The sequence below is a fragment of the Micropterus dolomieu genome, linkage group LG23 (genome assembly GCF_021292245.1).
Source record: "Micropterus dolomieu isolate WLL.071019.BEF.003 ecotype Adirondacks linkage group LG23, ASM2129224v1, whole genome shotgun sequence".
NCBI lineage: Eukaryota > Metazoa > Chordata > Actinopteri > Centrarchiformes > Centrarchidae > Micropterus > Micropterus dolomieu.
Window position 1 is genome coordinate 8,613,996 of NC_060172.1, and position 23,949 is coordinate 8,637,944.

General features: G+C 40.2%; 2 protein-coding genes and 1 long non-coding RNA gene across 4 annotated transcripts in view; 2 read left to right on the forward strand and 1 right to left on the reverse strand.

The window, feature by feature from the left end:
• pof1b (POF1B actin binding protein) overlaps positions 1-8,579 on the forward strand; it is a 43,445-nt gene extending 34,866 nt beyond the window's left edge. Inside the window, exons 12-13 of one of the 2 annotated variants that reach the window (XM_046039092.1) lie at positions 2,242-2,356; positions 4,673-8,579. In XM_046039092.1, coding sequence (XP_045895048.1) covers positions 2,242-2,356; positions 4,673-4,693 — 136 coding nt within the window. In that variant the 3' untranslated portion in view covers positions 4,694-8,579. The remainder of the gene's footprint in view (positions 1-2,241; positions 2,357-4,672) is intronic. The other variant, XM_046039093.1, reaches the window with a different exon arrangement.
• LOC123962772 overlaps positions 1-23,949 on the reverse strand; it is an 82,916-nt gene that overhangs the window by 3,541 nt on the left and 55,426 nt on the right. Inside the window, exon 2 of the long non-coding RNA XR_006823062.1 lies at positions 2,258-2,336. This is a non-coding gene — a long non-coding RNA (uncharacterized LOC123962772). The remainder of the gene's footprint in view (positions 1-2,257; positions 2,337-23,949) is intronic.
• The window catches only part of LOC123962771 (protein sprouty homolog 3), a 43,769-nt gene continuing 41,556 nt past the window's right edge, over positions 21,737-23,949 (forward strand). The window contains exon 1 of the mRNA XM_046039094.1: positions 21,737-22,524. The gene's annotated coding sequence lies outside the window, so the exon portion shown is untranslated. The remainder of the gene's footprint in view (positions 22,525-23,949) is intronic.

Consider the following 23,949-nt stretch of genomic DNA (forward strand, 5'->3'; position numbering starts at 1 on the left):
CGACAACCTCGGAACCTGAATGATTTGGAGGCTGTCTGCAGGGAGGAGTGGGCCAACATCCCTGCCGAAATGTGCACAAACCTTGTCACCAACTATAAAAACCGTTTGACATCTGTGCTGGCCAATAATGGCTTTTCTACAAAATATTAACATGCTGTTTGTCCAGGGGGTCAAATACTTGTTTTTCCTCATCAGATGGTCATCAATTTTAATAAATTCATATGATGTGATTTTCTGGAATTTTCTTTGGGATTCTGTCTTTCACTGTTAGAATGTACATATGATTAAAATTGTAGATCGTTGCATTCTTTGTAAGTGGGCAAACCTGCAAAATCAGCAAGGGGTCAAATACTTTTTTCCCCCACTGTAACTATATAGCACACTGTTTCACACGGACATTTATTACTGTCACACATCGCGCTTACGCTGTGAACATGACGTGATTATGATGGCGCTGTTTGCAAAGTGGAGGAAGAGAGAGAAAATAGCAAGGGACAAAGAAGAAAGTGTCCAAAGTATGGGATTATTTCAAGCTAAACAACAACTCTGTAATGTTACAGTCCGTCCACCGTAAAACGAAACTTGACAGCAACAGCATGACTGCACCTGATCAGAAAGCTCCCGGTGTTGTGCCGAATTCTGTATGCCTGCCGAGAATTGCATGCATTTCATTTATGCTGAGAAAAGAGGTGAATGCAAATCTCGGCAGGTAGCCTTCATCATCTGTTTTGCCGAATTATGCATCCACCTCTTAAGGTCCTTTTCTTTTTAAACGCGGTTAACACCATATGTTTTTGCTGAATCTCAAGGAATGGTACTTTTACTAGGTGTAATAAAATATTAACGATTCTTAACATTCATAAAATATGAATATGAAATATATACTGATTTATTTATGACTATTGATGAACCCCACAAAGAATATTATAGGGTTTAAAAGCAGAATTTGGAGGTGCATGCAATTCTCGGCAGGTTTGCAAAATTCGGCATAACACCTGGTGTATCATCAAGTCCACGGAGCAGACAAGGAAACAGCAACTTTAGTATTTAACTGAAATCATGATTGATTGTTGAGTTGAAGGCTAGCCAAAGTAAGCCGCAATCCTCACCTGAAAATGTGCACACGTGCATTTGGTGTTCTCCTGGTTGGGCCATGAGATTGGGTTGCACACGTACTTCTTAAACAGTGCATCAGTGAATCAATAAAACAATCATTGTTAGCTGCAGCCCTAGACCATCTACAATAGTCAAGTAAATTTTATTTATATAACCAAATATTAGAAATCACTAATTCAACTCAAGGGGCTTTACAAACTGTACAGAATAAGACGCACTCTGTCCTTAGACTTTTAATTCTGATGAGGAAAAACTCCCCCCTAAAACCTTTGACAGTGAAACACAACACTTTTAGGTTTAACCTGTTAGGGTTTGGTTTCGGGAGGAACTGGGAGCAGACAGAGAACACAACAGGAGGTTTTTTAAGATAAAAGTCTGGCAGAGCTGACGAAAGCAGAGGGTCTGAGTGGAGTATTGTGGACAAAGTTGTAGAAGAACAAGGAATTAGTTGTTTTAACTGAAACATACTTTTCAAAGTCGGAGATTGCAGGCGTCCCCTGAGACAAAGCTTGGGAAACGCCCCCCCCCCCCAACATTTGAGCCAAGATAGCCTAATATTTTTAGTCAAAAACAGCCTAATATGGCTACAACACAGTTTTAAAAAGAGATCGGCCCTAAGGCATTTATTAGTCTCTGACTCTGATTGGGGGAAAATGGTTTCGAAAAACTACTGAATCTCTGAACTCTCACACATGTAGGCTATTCTACGTGATCTTTTGAAAACTAATACACTAAGTAATGTAATATTGTTTCACTTACATTCACTGAGCCTCCCCTGAAACTGTTTGGAGCCCCCCTGGGGAGGCCTGCCTCACACTTTAAAAACCCTGGTGTATAGCATACAGTGGATTATACAGCTAGAGCGGATACGACTTAACACATTTTTCCATCATTGAGAAAACCTAGAAGAGCAAGTGAGTATTTGAAAAAGATGGAGGCAATAGAAGTTATTTTACAGATCAGAAGATTAATCCAAAAATAGGGGGAAATATCAGCCCCAATATGCTGGAAAACTAATTTATTATTATTCTGCAGTGTTACAACTACCCACCACACTGTGTGTGTGTGTGTGTGTGTGTGTGTGTGTGTGTGTGTGTGTGTGTGTGTGTGTGTGTGTGTGTGTAGGTACAGGAACCAGTACCCTCTGCTTGGTCTGCTGGGCGACGACTACCAGATGACATCACCCGTCAAAGAAGCCAAGACCATCGTCATCGAGAGAACTGGAGAGATGATCAAACAGGTATAGACAGGAGAGAGGGAAAAAGAAGAGATTAGAGATGATCAAATACAATTAGTAATATTAGCTACCTACTATTGCTCAACACACTCAGCATAGGAAAGTGTTTACTTGGGACTCATGGATGATTTTAATATCAGAAGTCTTCCTTATTAAGAATGTTTTCCGTGTTGAAACAGTAGATATTCAGCACTGCTGCTATATGAGAGACGTTTGTTTTCGTCATGTGATGATGAGCAGACTAATTCTGAGAAACCTGCTGGCACTGCGCTAAATTCTGTGCCTGCTGACTGGTACAACAGATAACCTTGACCAAGTCACATTCAACACTGACATAATAAAGGGTGTGATCCAGAGGTCAGAGTGGGGGTGAGGGGTTTCTAGCTCTACATACAATATAATTTTTAAAAGGTAAATTTTGCAGGAGTTACAAAGACTGCTTATTCTCAGAAATGACATTTGTTCTTTTTTTAAAATTGCACATAATTTCTGACAGTGTCCAGGGCTCAAGACTAACACAACCTTATCTAAGAAGAGAGACAAAACTGGACAGAAGTACCAGCTTGTATGTTGTTTTTCACATGTTAACTTGTAGATGAAGTGAGGTTTTATTTAGATACTAGGTCTCTATTCACATCAAGGCGTGGCCGCATTGACTCGCTGCTGCGAAGGTTTGAAAAGTCCTGCATGTCTTTGCAGGAAGGTGTAAGTTATTCCACCAGGATAAATTGAATTAAATAAAACAATATGGTTTCACAGTTCAGAGTAAATGACAAACGTAGAAATACTATAACAACCACTCTGTTTTCATTCATTTACACACATGTCAGAAAACAACAAAAAAGAAATCCAAATATGGTAAAGAAAATATTTGAATTGAAATTTGCATATAATGATGAACTGATACCAACATAGATGAATGTGTCTTGCTCTGCCTCATTGTTTGACTTGGTCTTGGTCTAACACTGAATTACTGAAATGTTGTGCCATCCAAAACAATTTTATATCCTGATAATGGCTGAATATCCAATAGTACATATGTTAGTATAAGTACTTCCTATGTGTTGGTACCATACAGCTTTAATAGAGCTGAAAAAGCTGTTGTTTAATTGGTAAGGAAGGGGCAACTATTTTCTAATCGGATGAACTGGTGCCACCTTGTGGTAAAAACCTGCAGGTTTAGGTGGAAGCATGCAATTCGGTGCCTTTTAAATCAGTATTTGTGAAATAATTGAGCATGGGTTATTTCAACCATCTGGACAGGATTATTGATTTTTTGTGTTGCATTCATGGCAATTAAAATGTTGGTTTTATCTACAAAATCCACTTGAATTGGTCTCAACACAACTTTCTTTCTGAATTTCACTTGAAATACCATTTGAGTTGGGATTTTCCCTTTTCCTAAATGTCATAAATGTAGCACAATAACTTTGCACGATCTCAAACTGCTTAAGAATGTATTCATTGTAAATTAATTCATGAAAGTTGCATTAACTTATTTTTACCTGCGTTTCTCAAAAGTGTACCCTGGTGGGATTTCATGTTGCCATCATTCTTTTCACTCATGATACTTTTTAGTTCTCAGCTACAGGATAGAGATTCAGAGACTGCTTTACAACTAATTTAACTTTAAGTCTAAAGTCATGATTACAGCATCTTTTAAATTATTCTGATTGAATAAATGTTTGTTTGCCTTGCCATCTGAGTTTGCATGGGTTTTGCATATGTACTGTAAGTGCCTGTAAACCAAACAAATATAAAAGCCTCGCTTCAGCCAAGTTCGCCGTGCACTGACTGAAATTAAACCTTAATTTAATGGATATAGTGTCAAATTGTCAATTAACAGTAATTTAATCCTCACACAACTAACTCTGTAATATCATCTGGATGAAATGAACAGCCAAGTCGTAACATGGGAATCTTTCTCATCCATTGAAAATTATGTTATCAACCCCTCTGTTTTGAAAATTTAAAAAATAAAATCTCAACCAAACTAACTTTCCAATCTAATCAACTATTCCATGTTTAAACTGCAGACATCTATGGTGACTACTGAATATCAAAGTTGAACCATGGAAGTTACTCCGCAAGTAACTTTCACCCTCACATTTTCGCTGGCCAAAACGATGACAAAACATACAAGACCAAGATCATAGAACATAATTTTCCCAAAGATAAATAAGATCTCAGGTTGTTGTCCATACGTGGAAACTGATCTGCCCGTTTCATCTAATCTCATCAGACGCCTTCTTTTGTCTTTGACAAAAAATATGTACAAAATGTAACAACTGTACCTGTGTTTTGTTTATTTCGGAACAGGAAATCATTACAACCCCTTAAAGACACACTGCTTCTCTCCGACAGGAATGATTGAACGTCGAGAAGACCCAGACATCACCCCCCTACCCTGCATGCTCCTCCCCCTCCCCTCCCTCATCCTCAAGGCTCCCAGGGTTGGTGGTGGTTGAAATCCCCCTTCCCCCTCTAAATTTGGGGTCATTGGTTCAAATCTTTGGTTTTACCAAATTGGGCTTGTGTGGGTTGACTGTTTTATTTGGGCTTTTTGTGACAAGGGAACAAATAATCCAAATCTTTTCAGTGTATGCTACAGCCATTTGGTTGTGCCAAAAGCAATCATGACAACTGGGTACTGGGCACGATTTGAGCTGAACAGAGGAACGTTTTGTTTAAAAATCTGAGCTGAGGTGACTTCCTGTTTGGCACACTTCCTCTCCTTTTTTACCTTCATAAGTGTATTCTGCTTGCTGAAGTAAAAGGTTTACAGTTGAAAACGTCTCAAGTAAAACATTTGAGATTGTTTAAAATAAAAAGTCTTTGGTACTCTGACATATGCACTTCTAAATTTAGCATTTACAGTAATCTCTCAATCTGACTCTGAACATTAACACTGTGACATGGCATACAATATTTCCATGTTGACAATTTTTTAGTAAATTCATTATTTGCACTCTGCAGTAGGGTTGGTAAATCACAAAATTGAATCACAAAATGTGATTCTGCCATATACTGCAAGACAGTCATCTGTGATATGAAATTAAAAACATCTGTAAAATGGCAGACTACATGTGAAAAATCTATTCGCTGCCTGTATGAGGAGCTTTCAATGTCATAGACTTGTATGAACAACTATGATAAACCACATGAGGCACAAACAAAAGCAAAACAGTTCAGGGTTAAACACCCTGGAGTAAAAGACAGTCACAGTTCTCAATATCACAGGAGATTGTATTGTGATATATTGCTATCTTGAAAAACAAAAAAAAGGGTACTAACTATTATCATTTTGTGTATTAACTCTACTAAACGAGTGCCGCCTCAGCTTCCAGTTGTCACTGATGGACATTTGGACAAGCCTGGTGCCATCAAGCATGTAGCATGGGATTCACCTCAAAGCCACCACAGCCATGCTAGCCTGGGGGACAAGGAGGTGGATGTGTTATTATGATTGCAACTGTGCATGTAAATATTTCTAGATAGATATATATATATAAATATATATTTTTAAGATGGCACGCTCAGTGAATGTTTTCTCTGGTGTGACTGTAGAGCAGCCCTTCTTCAGTATGTTTTTGATTATCAATTGAAAAATATTTTGATTGGGTAGTTTGCTTTGCTTTTGTTTTGTGCTAAATGGAAGATTTTATCTGTCTCCATTGTGGAAGTCCATCTTTAAATGCTTTTAATTTTGAGGTTTGTAAGTCTTGTTTGACTCAGAAGTGCATGGGTATCTGCTGTTCATATATAGCTTTGATGTGTGTATATTGACAACGTGATCTGGGTCGTGGACTGTGTGATGTCTCAAATTCATAAGAGGACTCCCATGGGTGTAATGCATTGCTGCGTGGGGGGGTGGGGTTAGGAGGTGGATGGCTGGATGTATGGAACTGGAGCATGATTATATGGTGTTTTATGATGGTGGAAGACAATTTTAAAGCACAATATTTTTTTTATAATTATAACTGTTTTCTGGTTGTCTCTGTTCAGGTTGATGGTTTTGTGTCCACTGGGTGCTCGTCCTTAAGGCGTTGCGGCCTGTTTCACTGATCCGTAGCTTGATTGTTGTTCAGGGTAGAAAGTTTACAGAAGCCATTACACTGAAGCAAACTGACTTTACACTAAGGCTCTTTTATTTATTGTTGCTTCTCGGAGCCAAAAAAATCTTTTTCAACTGGTTGAATGCAAAGAAACATTACAGACCAATGTTTTCACATTCATGTTGCCAATAAAACAAGCATTTATCTGTGGTTTGTCTCCAAAACAGCTTTATCCACATCATATACATAAAGTAGTAACAGCTGCAGATGTACAGGACATGTCGTAATGGTGATGAACACACGTAGTGAAACCATAACTTCTCACACAGCATTTCTCTCTCTAGGAACAGATTTCCTTCTATTCAGAATAAGCTATTGTAGTTCATCAGTTCAGTAGTGCCCTGCCATTTAGGTGACACAGACTGTGCTGTTTCGTTTTTCCACCTCTGCCTGGAGGTTTTTGGCATGTGTATTATGCCTAAAGCTCTTGCATGACTTTACTGCTAACAGGGAGTTTGAAATTGTTCAGGGAAATAGTTTCTATTTGTACAACAGATAAATGTACGATACCTGGTTTAACAGGCTGCAGCACCATTTTAAAACATGTTTAGGGAGAAACTTTTTACATCTGATTAATAATACTGACAGAAAAGAGCGCCTCAGTGGACACTAAGCAGAATTTTTGTAGGAATCCTTTAAAAATATGTTGACCATCATGTTGGGCCAGCGTCACTGTTTGGTTCACAAAATATCTTTATCATCTGGTCAGTTGGTCAAGACAGCTTTGGCAGCATCGGACCAGTAGTGACTCTTTGGTTGCCTTAGGCAGGATTTGGTCTCACAGATGGAAGCAAATTAAGGACTTTCCTATCTTTGCCAGCAGAGAATACATTGTATGCCGAGCTAAATTAACTGGTTGTAGCTAATCTGCAAATAGATGTCTAAATATATTTTCGTATGCAAACAGTTTTCTTTATTTTCCAGTTCAGGAGGATTTGGGCTGCTAGCAGGGCTACACTGCCTCAGTCCTCTCCACTGAGAAATGCTGTGATAGATTGTGATTAAAATCAGTAATGTATCATTGCAAAAGTGCTCGTTTTTTGTTTTACTTAACATATACTGTGAAAGCATGATAAAAACTGTATTGATCAACACAATCACATAATCAATATGGTCATGTTAAAGGGTCGGTTCACCGAAATTAATTTTTTAAAAATGCACTAAACAGGACTAAACTTCCCTCCTTTACTTTTGTTTTTCAGTTTTCTGTCCATTTTCTTTTTATTCTACAAAATAATGTAAACTCAAAAGGTCCGCTAACTAGCTTTCAGAGATTTCAAGTTCACCTCACCTGAGCCAGCTCCATTTGCTGAATGAAGACCTTGACGTGTAGTCAAAAGCTCAGGAAAGCAAGTAAACGGACCTTTGACCGAATGTTCCCTCCCTAAGGTCAAACATGGACTAATGAGTGCCTAAATAGTCTTTGTTTCCTTCTTTTAAATGTCTTTATTTCCTCAATTATTGTTCTCTTTTTCATTTCCTATCTCCTCTCCTCCCCTCTTTTTCCCCCTTTTCAGCGTCCCTGTTTAACACTATACTCTTAAAGAGTCAACATTATTTTGAGGGAGGTCAGGCATCAGCAAGGTGGCGGGGAGTTTTTAAGAGTTGGTGATTGAACAGTGGAAATGACTAAAACAAGATGGTTTGGTTTGTTTCTGTCAACAATTAGCTTGGTGAAAGAGAGAAACTTTGAAGAGAGAAAAGGAAAATAGGTGTAAGACTATGTCCTTTCTTGATATTTTGTTTATTTTGCTTATTTATGAGACTAAAAAAAAGCAAAGAGAGCTTGTTTAATGTAGCGAACTCGCTGCTCGCACAACTACGGGGGGAGGCCTGAGATATTGGTATCACCTCTCAAGGCACAAGTGGTATAACAACACAGGATGGGCTAGCTGGTTAGCATGCCAACTTCGGTAGATCTCTGTAACACAGTACATAGACATCTTTGACCTAATGTCAGAACTGTTGCTTCTTCATATTCTGTTAAATGTTATTTTGAATGTTTTAAACTAATATTCTGGCTGCATCTTACACATTATGCCTTTAAAAACTCAAATTTAATGACAATGTAACTGCTGGATGTATAAATAAACAACTGCTTGCATTTATAATTTGTTTCTGCTGTCCCTAAGTGGCCTAAAAATAAATGATTGCAGGTTTAAGGGCAATACACCACTTATGCTTTTACAGCTTTTTAAAGGAATATGCTTGAGCTTTCAGCAATCACATGTATTTATTAAAAAAAAAAAAAAAAAAGTTTTCATTAACATTAAATGTCAGTATAAGTCGATCATATCTTCAGCATTTGGTTGATGGCAAAGGAGACTCATACATCCTCACCGCATCACATACAGAATTTGTTTGCTAGTTCCTCGAACCATCCATAAAGTTCTTGTCTCCAGCAGAGGGAGCCAGCTTCCCTAAAACAGCTCGCTCCTCACTCGGGGTCAATGAGTGGAGCTGATGGAGCAGAGAGACCGAGAATGAGGTCATCGCAGCTCTGTAGGGCTTGGCTCATTTGGCTGCATGTCAACCATTTTGACTTCAGTCACTGTTCGTGAAGCCCACATGGCCACAGAGAAAGCAAAAGCCACCACAGTGCACTGCAAACGACCATGACTGTCCTGACATACAGCCAGGCTTGGGAAGTAACCTTACATGCAGTGTGATTACAGTGATCACCGATAATTAGTTGCTGTAATTGATTATGGAAGCTGAACAAATTAAATAATCTGATTAAGAGATTCTGGAAAAGACGACACAGGAAATTCATGTTTTGGGTAAATACAAGTACAGAACCCCCAAAATCTTCTATGCAGTGGATAACGAATACTAAATGCGAGTACTTTTGCTTTGTACAAAAGTGTATTTGACATCTTCAACGTAAGAAATCTAATTTTATTAATTTTGAGATTATGGTCAGTAAACAGTGAAAAGTTACCAGTAAGGTAATTTTACAGTGTGCCATTTTAGTCTCCACAACCCTAACCCTTTGTTACACACAGGCAAAAAGTCCACAAATTGAAAGAATGGCCATTGAAAGTTGTTATATACTCTATAAACTGATTATTATTACAATTGTTACTGGGGCTAAATTCATGATATGGCTGAAATCATGCCCCCTGTTTCTTAACTGAATCAATTATGCAGCTCATTCTATGTAGGCCTCATGAATTAAATATGAGTTACACTGAAAAAAAACCCCCAAACAAACAAACAAACATACATGTTTTAAGTTATTTAAACCTGGATTAAATTATGATATGTTCTTCATTGTCTTCAGTAATAAAAAAAATTTTTGTTTAGTAAAGTACAATAATAGTGTTTCTGCCTAGCACTTTGAATCTACACACAAACGTGTGAATTGCCTGCCTTCAATCTGATTATATGCTTTTTTTTGTAGATTAAATTTGTAGCACTTGATACCATAAATAATATAAACAACACTGACACAACATCTTTTAAGTTTATGTGGCAGACATGTTATCAAACAGTTGTCTTTGTTGTCTCTGGATTAACACATCCAACACATCATGCAACACTAGCATTTATTTAGAGCAGGGTTTCAGGCCACGAGATGAATCCAAATGCAATATTCTCTCTTTTTTTAGCTCTCCGCCAACATCTGAGGGAAATATCTGGTATTAGATGCCAAATACACACTCATTTTATTCAGCCTACTTGCCTATCTCCCCGTGCACTCATTGCGCATGAAATTGTTTTGGAGGAGTGGCCTTGGAGGAGGACCTAAAGGGGGGTTCCTCTTGCTAGTTTCGCCAACTTTACCTACTTCAGCTTTAACCCCTTGACGTCTGAATTTATTTACAGTAAAAAATAAAAAAATGAGTTGTGTTTTCATTTGCGACAATCGGCATCAAAGGGTTAAGTTGTGGGGCATTAAAGAAAAAATTAAAGAAAGGCTCTGTGTAATTTTGAAAGCATATTCTTTTTCACACGAACATATAATCTCTTACACACAATCACATGCCTTCTCTCCATCTCCCTCTCCCTCGTCTTCTGTCACATTCAAGCTTATGCTTATGTCTGATGTATACTTTCTCTCAACCCAATATCCTCTGAGGCCCGGGGGTTTTAGAGTGTAGAGGCAGTGCACAGGCAGGAAGAGAGAGACTGCATTATCCACATCAAAGAGCCAGAGTTAACAGCCATAATCAATGCTTCCCCATTACTCACTCCAGTCTCTCTCTCTCTCTCTTGCTCGCTCTCTCTCGGCATCAATGGAAGTATGATATTAATATTGCCAAAAAAAAAGGTGGACCTCATTGACAAAAGGTGTCAACACATAGAAAAAGACTGAAACAGTAGCTATGAAGTCTGACAGCCTCCCAAAATTTATCATTTGAGACTTGAGAAATATTAAATCAGACTTTTTGAAAGTTGAATGAAAAAATGACAAAGCAGAACAAACACCTGTGGACAATATATTACGATATACAAACTTACAGTTGACATGAATATGTTTATTTTTTGTTGAAGCTATACTTCACACTCAAAACATAAAATTATATAGAATGCCAATTAAATCCACTATGCATACTGAACACTACTGTAGGCAGATACACACATGCATACGCAAAGTACTGGTGCACATGCATTTGGTACATTTACATGTACTTAGGGCACCTTGTGGAGTTTTTGACCACTAGTAGTGCTATTGAGCCTTGTTTTTGCAAAGGGATCCACGTTTTGTTTGCACTGTGCATGTGAACAAGGACGCACATGGTTGTGTGCGAGAATGCGGGCGACGCAGTTCACATTGTCATTGGTTTCACTCTGTTCTGCTGACTGACACTTGGTGGCAGTAACAAGCCAATAAATTTACCAATTTGTCAACAAAGGTAGTTAACGTCCAGTTTAAATTAGATTTCCCCCTGTAACCTGGTTTCTGTGTACATACACTGATAAGTTATGGTGAGCTCTTTTTTTCTCTAAACTCAGTTCAGTTATGTTTATTTACATTCACAAAAACAAAATGACAAACTAAATGTAAACAAGAACAATGATAAGACTACACACAAACTGCAATAATTAAACTGAGAAAAAGTAGAAAATATTGTCTTTTTTCCTTATTGACCCACTCTCCCCCACACAACCAGGCCTATCGACCCCTCTCTCCCAGTAACCAGGCCCCATGCCAGGGGTCAGCGACCCATTGAAGCCCCCTGCCTGGCTGTGGAGTTGGGAAATGTGTGTGTGGGTACATGGAGTCACACCACACATCATCACCAACCCCCCGCTTCCACACTTGGGCACAGCCCCAGGAGCTGAAAAGGCTACAGCCCACACCAATGCAATTTTTTTTTCTAACTGAGGTGGAATGCACTTATTGTAAATTGCTTATGATAAAAGCATCAGCCAAATGAATGTAATGTAATTTTCTCACTCTCATAATCTTGTGGTTAAAATGAGGCAGCAGTCACTGTTTCTAGAAGCTCTCAGCTACCCAGTGATATTGTAGGAATCAACTTTAATGAAAATTCAGGTTTAGTACAACTAGGGTATTATTTTAGTAGCTTTGGCCCCCATTTCCAAGAGGGTTAAGGCAGTGCTGGAAAATAATGATGGCCACACAAAATATTGACACTTTGGGCCCAATTTGGACATTTTCACTTAGGAGTGTTCTCACTTTTGTTGCCAGTGGTTTAGACATTAACAGCTGTCTGATGTGTTATTTTGAGGGAACAGCGAATTTACAGTTATACAAGCTGTACACTCACTACTTTACATTGTAGAAAAGTGTAATTTCTTCAGTGTTGTCACATGAAAAGGTATAATTAAATATTTACAAAAATGTGAGGGGGGTGTCCTCCTCACTTTGTGAGATGCTGTATGTCAGAGGTCACACGCCTCTGGAGCAACTAGGGGTTAAGTGCATTTCTCAGGGACACATTGGTGGATGTGTCACAGTCGGAATCAAACCCAGGTCTCCTACACCAAAGGCAACTGTTGCTGCTACCAAAAAAGATGCCGTGAGAGCGCGAATCAAAACAGTTAAAGCCCAGTTCACGCTACATGATTTTTAGCCCGATTTGCCGCTCGGCGTCCCTCAGGCTGTGATCGGTAGTAAATCAGCGGTTGATCGGCGGTCACCAGTGGTAATGTGTGAACTACTCAACGACTTATTGAAACGGCTTCCTGACACAGCGCCGACGTCTGCCAGATATCTAGCTTGCCAATTATCTGGAGGAGTCGGCAGACTTGACATCCAGCCAATGAAAGCAGACAGCTGGCAGAGCAGGCAGCTACTTTTTCACTGCAAAACACGTGTGCTAATCCATTATTTCACCCAGATTCTTTGTCTTTATAATCGCTATCTAACAAACAGCTGTTTTGTGTGTAGGTCGCATCATTTCCTGTATCACATTTGACGCGTGTTTTCTTGACAAAACGTGGTTTGGAGACCAGCGTCGGGTGACACAGCCGCTCTCAGCTCGTGTAGTGTGTGACCCCCTGTCACCGATCAGGCACACAGTGTGAACGCCACGACTCCCGTCAAAGACGGCAAGTTGTGTGAACTAAAGCCCTGCAGGGGCCCAAAACTCTGGCCCTAACCCGGCCCCAGCCCGATAACATCTGCAATTTTTCAACCCGAGCCCGAACTGAGCCATCAATTTCACGCCGTCTCTGGCGCGCGCTCTTTTGGATATACGCACGCATACATAGTGCACAAGTAGCGTATGCTCTCATTGCTTAGGCTATTTAGAATATAGCCTGATCAATACAACCAGTGCTTGATTTGTAATTTGTAAATTATTAGGTGTAGGTTTAGGCAAAGATCATGGTTTGGGTTAAAACAATAACATTACTTATGTGACTTACGCAACTTACATAACCTACGTAACTTCAGTAATACACTCAATGTTGACTTTTTGTTTCACATGGGAAACGAACACCGGTCTCCTGGGCGAAAGTCCAGTTTCTGGCACACCCACCTTCTCACTTTGTGTAAAATATCCTTCACCTATCTCTACCGTTCATAAATGACAACGCAGGGCTTTCCCCAGTGCAAACTTTGAGTCGGCATCAGCGGTTAGCTCAAGTAGAGGCCCAACGACGTACCCACCCTGTGTTGTCTGTGAAGATCCTCAGTCATCTATGGTGACCTGTCAATCAAGCTAGAGGCGACTCGTATCCACTGCTCCGTGTACATTTAACCAGCGCCGTTGAAAAAGCTTATTAGGACCATTGACTTCTGTCAATGGTTTTAGGCCAAGTCAAGACTGAAACCAGAACACTTTTAATCTTAATGGAGAATAAACTTAAAAAAACAAATTGAAATAAAACAGCTTAACCCTCTCTTGGGTTACCAGATCTGGATGACTTAGGTCGCATCTAATCAGCCTGGATATTTTCAGTTTTCCACCAGTCGTGACAGTGTTCCTCCATCTCTCTTCCTCTGTTTCTCCACCCTGCCAGGAAAGCGTTGACAGCTCTCATCTTTCATCCATTTGATGTAATTATGCTCCACTATACACTTTTGAAGCTCTCCATTCACATTTTATAGTGTGATGAAAGGCCACAGTGTTGTTTCTCTCACAACTGCTCAAACACCACCTCAAGTACAGGATAGTTCTTAATAGATACTCTCTTTCAGAGTGAATACTACACCTTGTTGTCTCCCACTCTTAGTGTGATAGCAAACTTTCCGCGTTAGTTGTCTTTCCATGCATCGTTATGTCTTTTAGCCCAACCCCAAAGGGACAGCTCAAACTGCTTATGCCACAAGGAGTTCATTGGCAGACAGCTAGTTTCAGCTTCAGAGAAAGAAACTATAATGCTCCCGCGCTTCGGCACCAGAGTGCAAATATGAGACTAGGTATCTTTAAAACTATGCCAGATAGGAGATTCCTCAACCTCTTCTCCTAGTGCCACAGCCAGTTGACAACATGGTCCCCACAGAATGAACCTTGTCCATTTTGGACACTTCACAAGCCTACAGCCAGATTTAAATCTGTCCAGTTAGGATGGCACAATGTCACTCGTTTTGATGCAAATAAATACGACAGCAGGTGCACTGGCGAAGCAACAGAAAGACAACTCCCACTAACTGCTCTCTAGTTTTGCGTTTTGCTAGAGTTCTTGTCACTACTGGTTGCATGAGGCGGTACCTGCAGCCCATTCAGGTTGCACAGGTAGTCCAGGTCCTCCAGGATGGCACATTCATACGTGCTGTCGCAAGAAAGTTTGCTGTGTTTTTTTTGCTGTCCAAACTGTCAGAAATAGACTGTGCGGGTGGCATGAGAGCCCGAAGTCCTCTAGTGGGATCTGTGCTCACAGCCCAGCACTGTGCAGCTCAATTGACATTCGCCAGAGAACACCAGAATTGGCAGGTCCGCCATTGGCACCTCATTCTCTTTACAGATGAGAGCAGGTTCACACTGAACACGTGCGACAGACGTAAAAGAGTCTGGAGACACCGTGGTGCTCGTTGTGCTGTACTGTTGCCTTTCTGTCATCTCGAACCAGTCTGCCCATTCTCCTCTGACATCAACAAGGCATTTTCGTCTACACAACTGCCGCTCACTGGATATTTTCTCTTTTTCGGACCATACTCAGTCCAGCCCGTCTGACATCAACAACAATGCCACGTTCCAAGTCACTTAAATCGCCTTTCTTACCCATTCTGATGCAGGGTTTGAACTTCAGCAAGTTGTCTTGACCTGCCATGTGATTATCTGATTAGCTATTTGTGTTAACAAGCAATTGCCTCAATACCTAAACTGGCCGGTGAGTGAATATGACCATTCCCCAAAACAAACATTCAATATAGTAGGTGCTAAGGCACCTTAATGCTGGTTGCCATCCACCATAAAACAGAAAAAAGAGCACGAAGAGTAAGACATAGAAAATATCTAGCAAGCTAGTGAGTTCCCACACTTGGTGACTACTGACACGCAAATATCATGTCGGAGCTGGAGGACATGGCAGATGACAGCAAGCTACTATACACACTATACATATTTTTAACATTTATTATAACACTGTATCTTCTAATTTCTAATGGTGTGGCTGTAGACATTTAGTTTTTGGAGAGTATTAAATCAGTCGTGATTTTTCAGAAAAAACATTTTATATATAAATTAAAATTTATATTTTGTGTTAATCTTGTATTATGTGGAAGGCAAGGTGCACTGAGTGACCTGCAGTGTACTGGTGCATAATGGAGTTACACTGTAAGAGATACTGTAGGTTGTGAGCCTATAGAAACCCTCCTCCCTATAATCTCTCTCTCTCTTTTAATGTCTGGGCTCTGGTTTGTTTCACTTAATTCTATCTCCCCATCTCCTGATCCATCCATCAGTGTCTCTCTTCGTCTCTCACACACTCTCTCACACACACACACCCTCTTCCTCTCTCATCCTCTGCTTGTCTCACATTATGTCTCTTTGCAACTCATTTTCACTCCCATCATCCCTTCCTTTCTCTCTCTTTTCCTTGATGAGGGAGTGAATGAGTGGATGAGCGAGTGAGTGTGGGCGAGCGGCCATAGCCACTGATGCACTCCTGGTCATTAATAAAAGTTTTATACACAGTCAGGAAATGCATTTGAGCCCCGGTGGCTGGAGCTCCTCTCAGACACACAGGAAATGGGCGCTTGGCCGACAGCCAATCCAGCTATTTCAGGGGTTCGTCCGGAGCCAATCAAGCTGGGCCTGGTCAGTTAATGGATCAGTGGCTCTACTGTTCTCTACACCCAAAAATCAGCAACAATAAGAAGGTGTGGGAGAGGGCGACCAAGGTGGGAGCTTTGTCAGAGGTAAGTGAGCATAACCTGAAAATGAGGAAATAATCGTGTAAATCCCAGTCTCAGCGACGTTTACTGGATGATAACAGGGCAGTTACATGTGACAAAGCAAAGTACAATGCAAAGATTGTTCCTCAGGATTTTGTATAATTTACTGCACTTAAACTGTATTTAAATATATATATATGTAAAAACACACATGTAACATGTGTAGTTCAACATCTGCAACACAACACTAACATCTGCTGCAACATCATGATCTTGAACAAAAGGTGCTAAATAAACAAATACTGATAAATGAGCAGCTACCACAAAGAAGTTTATCTGTGAGAGATTGGCAAAATGAGAACAATAAATGCTAAATGTGAAAGATTTTGATTAAAGCCTTAAATGCGAAAGATTTTCATTGTAGTGGCATAAGGCTGCCAAACGTTAGCGTCTACAGCAGTCATGTGACTGTAAGCTAAATGCTAACTTCAACATGCTGACATGGCGCTAGAGGAAAAATCAGCGGTTCATGAAAGACATTACGATTCATCCTCTGGGAACCAAGAATGTCTATCACATTTTTGCCAACCCATCGAAATGTTAACCTGATGCTGGTGCTAAAGGAGAAGTCAGGGGATCACAAAAGTCATTAGGCTTTATCCTCTGGGGTGAATGTCTCTCATGAAAGTCTACAAAATATGACGATCCACCAGCGGTTTCTTTGGACCAAAGTGATGGACTGACAGACCAATCACTAGCATGGCTAAGTGTGATAATAAACTCTAAAGGTGTTGAGCTACATAAAATAATGGAACTAAAATAAAGTGGAATGGAACACCACTTCTACTACTGCCATTTCTCACTTCTTGCTTATCCATTATCTTCCTATATTACACTTACACATCACATTTTTTCACATAACTTCTGTAATGAAACTTTTAATAACCTGTTTTTACCATGGTGTTACTTGCTAGCCCCACCTCAGCTCCACCCAGGTTCATCCCTTTAGCCAAAAATTGACATACAGTGGGTAGTAAACCTGAACATCAGGCTTCAAAACATCTCTTCTGAAACCCACTGCTCTGCAGCCATCACAGTGATTCAGCATTCGTCGTCAGCGCATCTTTAAGACTAACCTAAGGGCAAATAAAGTGAGAAGAAATGTTCCCTCATTTCATGTCTGACTGTTGAGCCGGGCACTTGAGATAAAAGCATCCAGTGAAAGTCAAGTCTGTGTGTGCGTGTGTGTGCGCGTGTGTGCGTGCGTAAATGTTTGTGCAGTGTTGCTCACGTGGGAGACATACTGTAATATGTTGTGTAAGTTGACACCCATGTGCTTCATGGGTGGGACACCTCCTCCCCATCCGGCAGGCATTTGTTACTGCAGCACGATGACACACAACCAGAACGCCCCACACACACACACATATACACACACACACACACAGGAAGTGTGCGTACAGAGTGGAGCGCCGGCAGAAATGAATGACTTTGTCAGCTGTATGCTGTTAACCAGGCCATTTGACATTGATCTTTTCCTGACCCAGAACATCTCTCCCTCAGACACACACACCCCTATCCATTTTGTTATTTTTGCTTAATTGTCATGCAAGTTGCGTGTTAGAGAAGCAACATTTTAGAAACTTATTACACAAGATTTATGTACAAACCCTCACCATCATACCGACTTGTTTTTTTTAGCTTTTCTTGGTGTACTTGGTGAGTTAATTTATTCAGAGAAGTCAACAGATCTTTTTTTTTTTTTTTTAAATCAAGAAAACACCTTTAATTGAAGCAAAAAAATAGTACAGAGATCCAAGAGATCCAATAACAGATAAATAGTAGTAGTTGAGATATCATCTTTAAAAGTCATATGTAACATTAAATCAGAAGTGCACTAATTAACTTATTTTGCTAAATTAAGAAGATCAGGTTGTGAAGTTGTTTTGTGCAGTTGCTAGGGCATCATTAGGTGCTTGCTAAGTGGTTGATGTAGTTCATTAAGTTAGCTATTACTGAGACTAAGAATCTACTGCATCTGTGAGACTGTTCTGCGGTTTAGAGTTAAATGCTAACCACAGCATGCTAATAGGCTCACAATCACAATGCTGACATGCTGATATAGTTTAGGTAGTTCACATGCTAACATTTGGCAATTAGCACTAAACACAAAGTACATAAAGCAAAATAGATTTTAAATTTTGACTTGGTGATTTAAATATAGATGAAGGAAACACCAAAGTGAAGGGGACATGAATGTCTGAGCCAAATTTCATGGCAATACAGCTTATAGTTGTTGAAACATTTCAGAACTACAAAATTAAACTTCATGCTGGTGCCACAGGAAAAGTCAGGAGAATACATGAGCCATGAATGTCCAAACAAAACTCTGTGCCCTTCATCTAGTGGATGTTAAATTTCCCGGGATATGTAAAAACTTGCTAGTGGCGCTAGAGGACAAGTCACGAGATATAGGGGCCGGCAACAGCAAACATGCTAAAACATCCCAAAACATTTCAGCTGCAGCGTGTTTCTCCTAATGGAAATGTTGTAGCACGTTTGCCCTTGTCGGACACCGTAAAGGAATCATTTGACAGTAGGATTCATCCTCATGAATGTGTGTCCAAAATTTCAAAGAAAGTCATCTAGTAGTTATTGAGATATTTGAAAAAAATAGCAGTGGACCGACAGACCAGACCGACAGACAGACATTGCCATCCAAAGAGCAACTAGCATGGCTAAATAAAAGGAAACTAGGCAATTATTTTTTTCTACCTGAGTACAACTTGCTTGGCTAGGCGTTTGCTGGGTGTTTGGTAGGGCAAGACTAGATGGTTGGGAAGGTGTTTTGCATGGTTGTTAGGGCATCATTAGGTGATTTTTTGAGGTTAAATTAACAAAGAAGCTGTATACAAGTGTAAACAAAATTGAAAACTGTGGCAAATGCCACAACACAGTACAAGCTGTGACCTCCACATTTGATGAATGACTTGCAAACAGTGCACCTCATTTAGATTATAATAACTTCAGTCTTTAATAGTCTCATGTCTGCACTTGATGAGGATCCCTCTGTTCAACAACTGACCAACACCGAATGGATTGTGGACACAGAGACCTGTGAAAGACACAATGGTTGTGTCTTCCTAAGAAAGACAAAAGATAGCTGATTTTAGAAAAGCATTTGAAATGGGACTGTTGTCATCCTGTCAGCTATTTTTTATCAAATCAAACAGACAAATAAAGGACAGACAAAATTTAGTTTACATGGAAGTAAAAAAAAAAGTATTTTTTTTTATTTTAGATATTCACATTTTCTTTGTCTTTGTACCTCCTCAGTGTGTCTCTATCAGCAGTTTGTTTCATCTCAGATATTTTCCTCAACAGGAAACAAAGTCCCCTCCCCATTAGGGGCCAGTGTCCGGTTACTTTAATATGTGTGTGCGCAAATTTGTATTCCTACGTTGGTGTGTCTTGTCATAGTCCGGATGGTTGCAAGTTGCTGAGTAAGGGCACAGACCAAGAGAAACAAAAGCACACACGCACACATGCATGAGCATCCACTCACTCACACACACACACACACACACACACACACGGACAAAGAAGAGGTTCATATTACAGTCATGCAGCATATTGTCAGTGATGTCACTTGTCCTTATGGAACGAATGAATGAATGAAAATCTCCTCCCTCTCCCTTTTCTCTTTTGGCATGACCACAATCAAGTCAACACATTACATCACTGTATAAGCTGCTCCACAACAGATTCACAGCATGGTCTGCAGTCAGTAATGAGCATAGACTGTATATAAAAAGTGGACGTAGTCATCGTGACGTCACCCGTTGGTTTGTGGACTGCCGTTTTGAAGCTTCGAGTTTGGCCGATAGGGCGGCGCCATTTTGATTTTTTGCAACCAGCGGCACCGGACGTGACCATATTTGCAACCAGAAGAGTCGCCCCCTGCTGACTGTTTGATAGAATGCAGGTTTAAGGGACTTCCTCGTTCGCCTCAGGTCACTGACTGGAAGCTTCCCACTTGGTTATAAGACAGGAGTCAGTGGTACAAATAATAAATGAACTGGTGCCGTCTTCAACATCCGCTTTACTTTTGCCTCAGTGGTTAACTTGGTATTGACCAGTAAACAAGGTTATAGGCCGCATAACAACCATCAACACTTCATCTTCACCACTAAAAGGTGTCGTGTCCAAGCTTTTTGTTATGAGGCTGTCATGCTGGTCATGTGATACCCACCAGCCCTAAAAAGACTGCATTAAGGGCTGTAAATAATGAGTACAATTTTCTAAACCCTCTGCAATGAGGCTTTGTACTATGAAGTTGGGCCATTAAATAAATAAAATGTTATTAGACTAAGAGCTATTGGTAAATCATTTTCATGCCATTCATGTGAGCGAAGAGTCAGCAGGAAGTCAGCCAGCGATGCTTGTGAGGGCTTGCTAATATTACCGGCAGCTATGTCACCGTTTCTAAATTCCAAAAATATTTTGGTATTCGTGACAATGAAGGTTTTTAGTGAATGTGGCAAAGAGCGATTCAGTCAATGTTGCACTTTTAATACTTAGCGTGGCAACTGCACTGTTGGGCAGGTTCAACAAACTAAATATACCTCAGAGTCTTGGCTATTTTGTCACGGTTGAGGAGGGAAAGCAGAATTCGGCTTGTCTGACATGCATACAAGGCAGACTACTGTCGCTGGCTAGCAGTAGCATGTTATCAGTTAGTTTGCCGACTTTTCCCTCCAGTAGTCACTACGCAACCACTTATTTTGTGAGGAAGCGCAAATTTCTTATTTCCCTTTGCTGCTTTCTGGTCTGACCAGGAACAGGTCATGGGTCAGAAAAAAAGAATAAAGAGAAACTGTACAGCCAGATCCAAAACTGAATATAATGTGGACCTGTGAAGTCCTTTTTTATTTATTTATTTATTTTTAAACAAAAGTAATCCAGAGCACCACCACGACAAACTAAAATAAACACCTCTCTGATAAAGTGTCAAATGACAAAACTATTCTTAAAGTCAAATGGTGGAAACTCTGTTTGAGCTTTAAATAAACTAAGCTAGTTTAAATAAACGGGCTGAAAATAAAATAAATTAGTGAAAATGACACCTCCTCATGTTAAATTCATCTGTTAAAACAAAGTTACCTCAAAGGATGAACATTTGTTTTGGTAAAGCACAGGCTTCTGCCCAGTCATGTTCATAAAGCAGAACTGAAGTCAGTTGAATTCAGTGATGGGAGAGGGAGGGGTAGAGAGAGAGAGGAGGAGGAGAGAGAAAAGGAGGAGGAGGAGGAGGGATTGGTGTGTGTGTGTGTGTGTGTGTGTGTGTGTGTGTGTGTGTGTGTGTGTGTGTGTGTGTGTGTGTGTGTGTGTGTGTGAGTGAGTGTGAGAGAGAAAGAGAGAGAGAGTGTGAGAGGGAGGGAAGTGCATCCAGCGCTCAGTCATTCATCTCTCGGCCACGGAGAGCAAACTACAGCAGGACGGGAAAAGAAACAGTTTTTTGAGCAAAAAAAGGAAGTTTTTTCTTTAAAGTTCTGCGTTCAGTCTCACTATAGACGCCTCTCACTCCAACCTCCCGCTGCAGATTTCTTTTTTATCATCACTTCTTTTAGCAACCAAAAATACTGTGCTGCTGCAAGTATTTCACCATCGCTCCTTCTACTCTGCATGGAGGTACTTTCACTTCTTCGCCTCTTGCAACCGAGGGCACTTTTCTCTCTCTGAAAACTGCATGTACGATATCAAAACGCCAAACCTGTGCCTGTTTTGATAAGCATATCTTGCAACTTGAATGTCTTTACAACTTGGACAGAGAGAGTGGAGCAAGCATAAAGGAACTGGTTGGTTTTTTTGGGAGGTGTCTGAGGAGGTGACTTCAGGAGGACACACCGGGATCAGAGCGCTCCTGGAAGAGCTCCGGGAAGAGGAGGAGGAGGAGGAGGGTGCGTCACACTGAGAGAAAGCATCCTCCCAGCCTTCTCACTCTCTACAAACACACACACACACCCTTAACACAACGGGGCCACGGTAATCTTAAAAAATTACTGTAGAGGCAAGAATTTTAGCTAAATAATCACCTGCAGTACCATAAAGATTAAGACGTGAAAAAAAAAAACAATCACACAAGAGAGAGAAATTCATCACTGGGTTCCACAGACATACTACAAGTGATTAAAGAGATATTATAGGAATATTGTAGAGTTCATTTGTCAGAGGCACGCGCACACACGGACACCCAGGACGCCCAGCACGCCGCCGAAGAATGGATCTCCCTCCAATCAGAGGTAAGCATAAATTCATCCTGTCGCCATCCAATCTGCTGATGAACAATTGATGATTTGTCTGACCTTGGAATGAGTTCCATTGGGAATTTTTTTTGATGAAATATGGAATTATTCAAAAGATTTGTTCAGCTTTGCAAATAGCCTTTGCATCTTGGGATGGGATTTCAAGTGTTTTACTTCATATTCAGGCAGATTTTCCCTGCAGAACAATACTTATAACTGCAAATTTAATGGGAATGTGTTCCCAGCGATGGGACATACACTATGGCTCTTTAAGTTCTTAAAGGCATACTAAAAGAAATCTCACAAGCGGTCCATAGAACTGAGTGGGATAATATGGAAACCTGATGCAGATGGACAGGATGTTCTCACCAATACTTTGCATCTAGTTTTGCTACAAATTTGGGCTTTTTTTGAATTAACACCAAAATTCATTTTTGCGGGTAAATGTTAAGATAAACTTTTACGTTGATTTTTTTTTATTTTTATTGGTCGGATTTACTTCTCCTGTTCAGACATATTAGAAGAAAAAGATGGGTCTAATTATCTTACAAATTAGCAATCTTGTGAGATCAAGCAAAGATGGACGGTTTATTTCCCTGTCAAACAGACCGAGCAGGTCCCTCTCAGTTTCACCTCCCGAATCCTCTGCAGCTACACATGAGAGAGATAGATGAAGAGGACAGAATTGTTATAGGCATGGACACAACTAATCCAAATCAGCAGCAGGAAGGTGCCTCCTCCTACCTTGTCACAATTTGATAGGTGTTCAGTTACGTGGTTGGTGAATCATTCAAAAAGATGAAATCTCACTTGGATATTTTTCTGTGCCTGGCCCATTTTCCATCTCTTGTCTTGGCTGGTGGGTGGGGAAATTTTTCAATGTTTCATGTTGTGACCTTTTTTTTTTTTTTTTTCCTCAAATACAAATTACTTCTCATCTATTTTTTAACTCAGTGTTCACAACAGTTATAATTCGCATTGTGCATTTGGGCCTGTGGATGGGTGAAGTGATGGATGTCTGTCTGCAAGCCTGTTAAACTGTAACCTCCTTTACCACTGGTGGACAGATTTGTCCAAATGATTATTGTATTGGTAGTGAAGGTGAATAAGTCATGTTAACAGTAACATGCAATTTGTCTTTTTGCTGACTTTTGGAGTAAGTTAGGCTACTTTAAGCAAACTTTTGAATCACTTGGAGGCGTGAAAGAGCTCATATCCCAAATGGAACAAAGTGAAATAATCATATTAACCGATTGTTAGGCTACATGTTAACATTTGTTTCAGTGTGTTTTAACAGTGTGTGTGTGTGTGTGTGTGTGTGTGTGTGTGTGTGTGTGTGTGTGTGTGTGTGTGTGTGTGTGTGTGTGTGTGTGTGTGTGTGTGTGTGTGTGTGTGTGTGTGTGTGTGTGTGTGTGTGTGTGT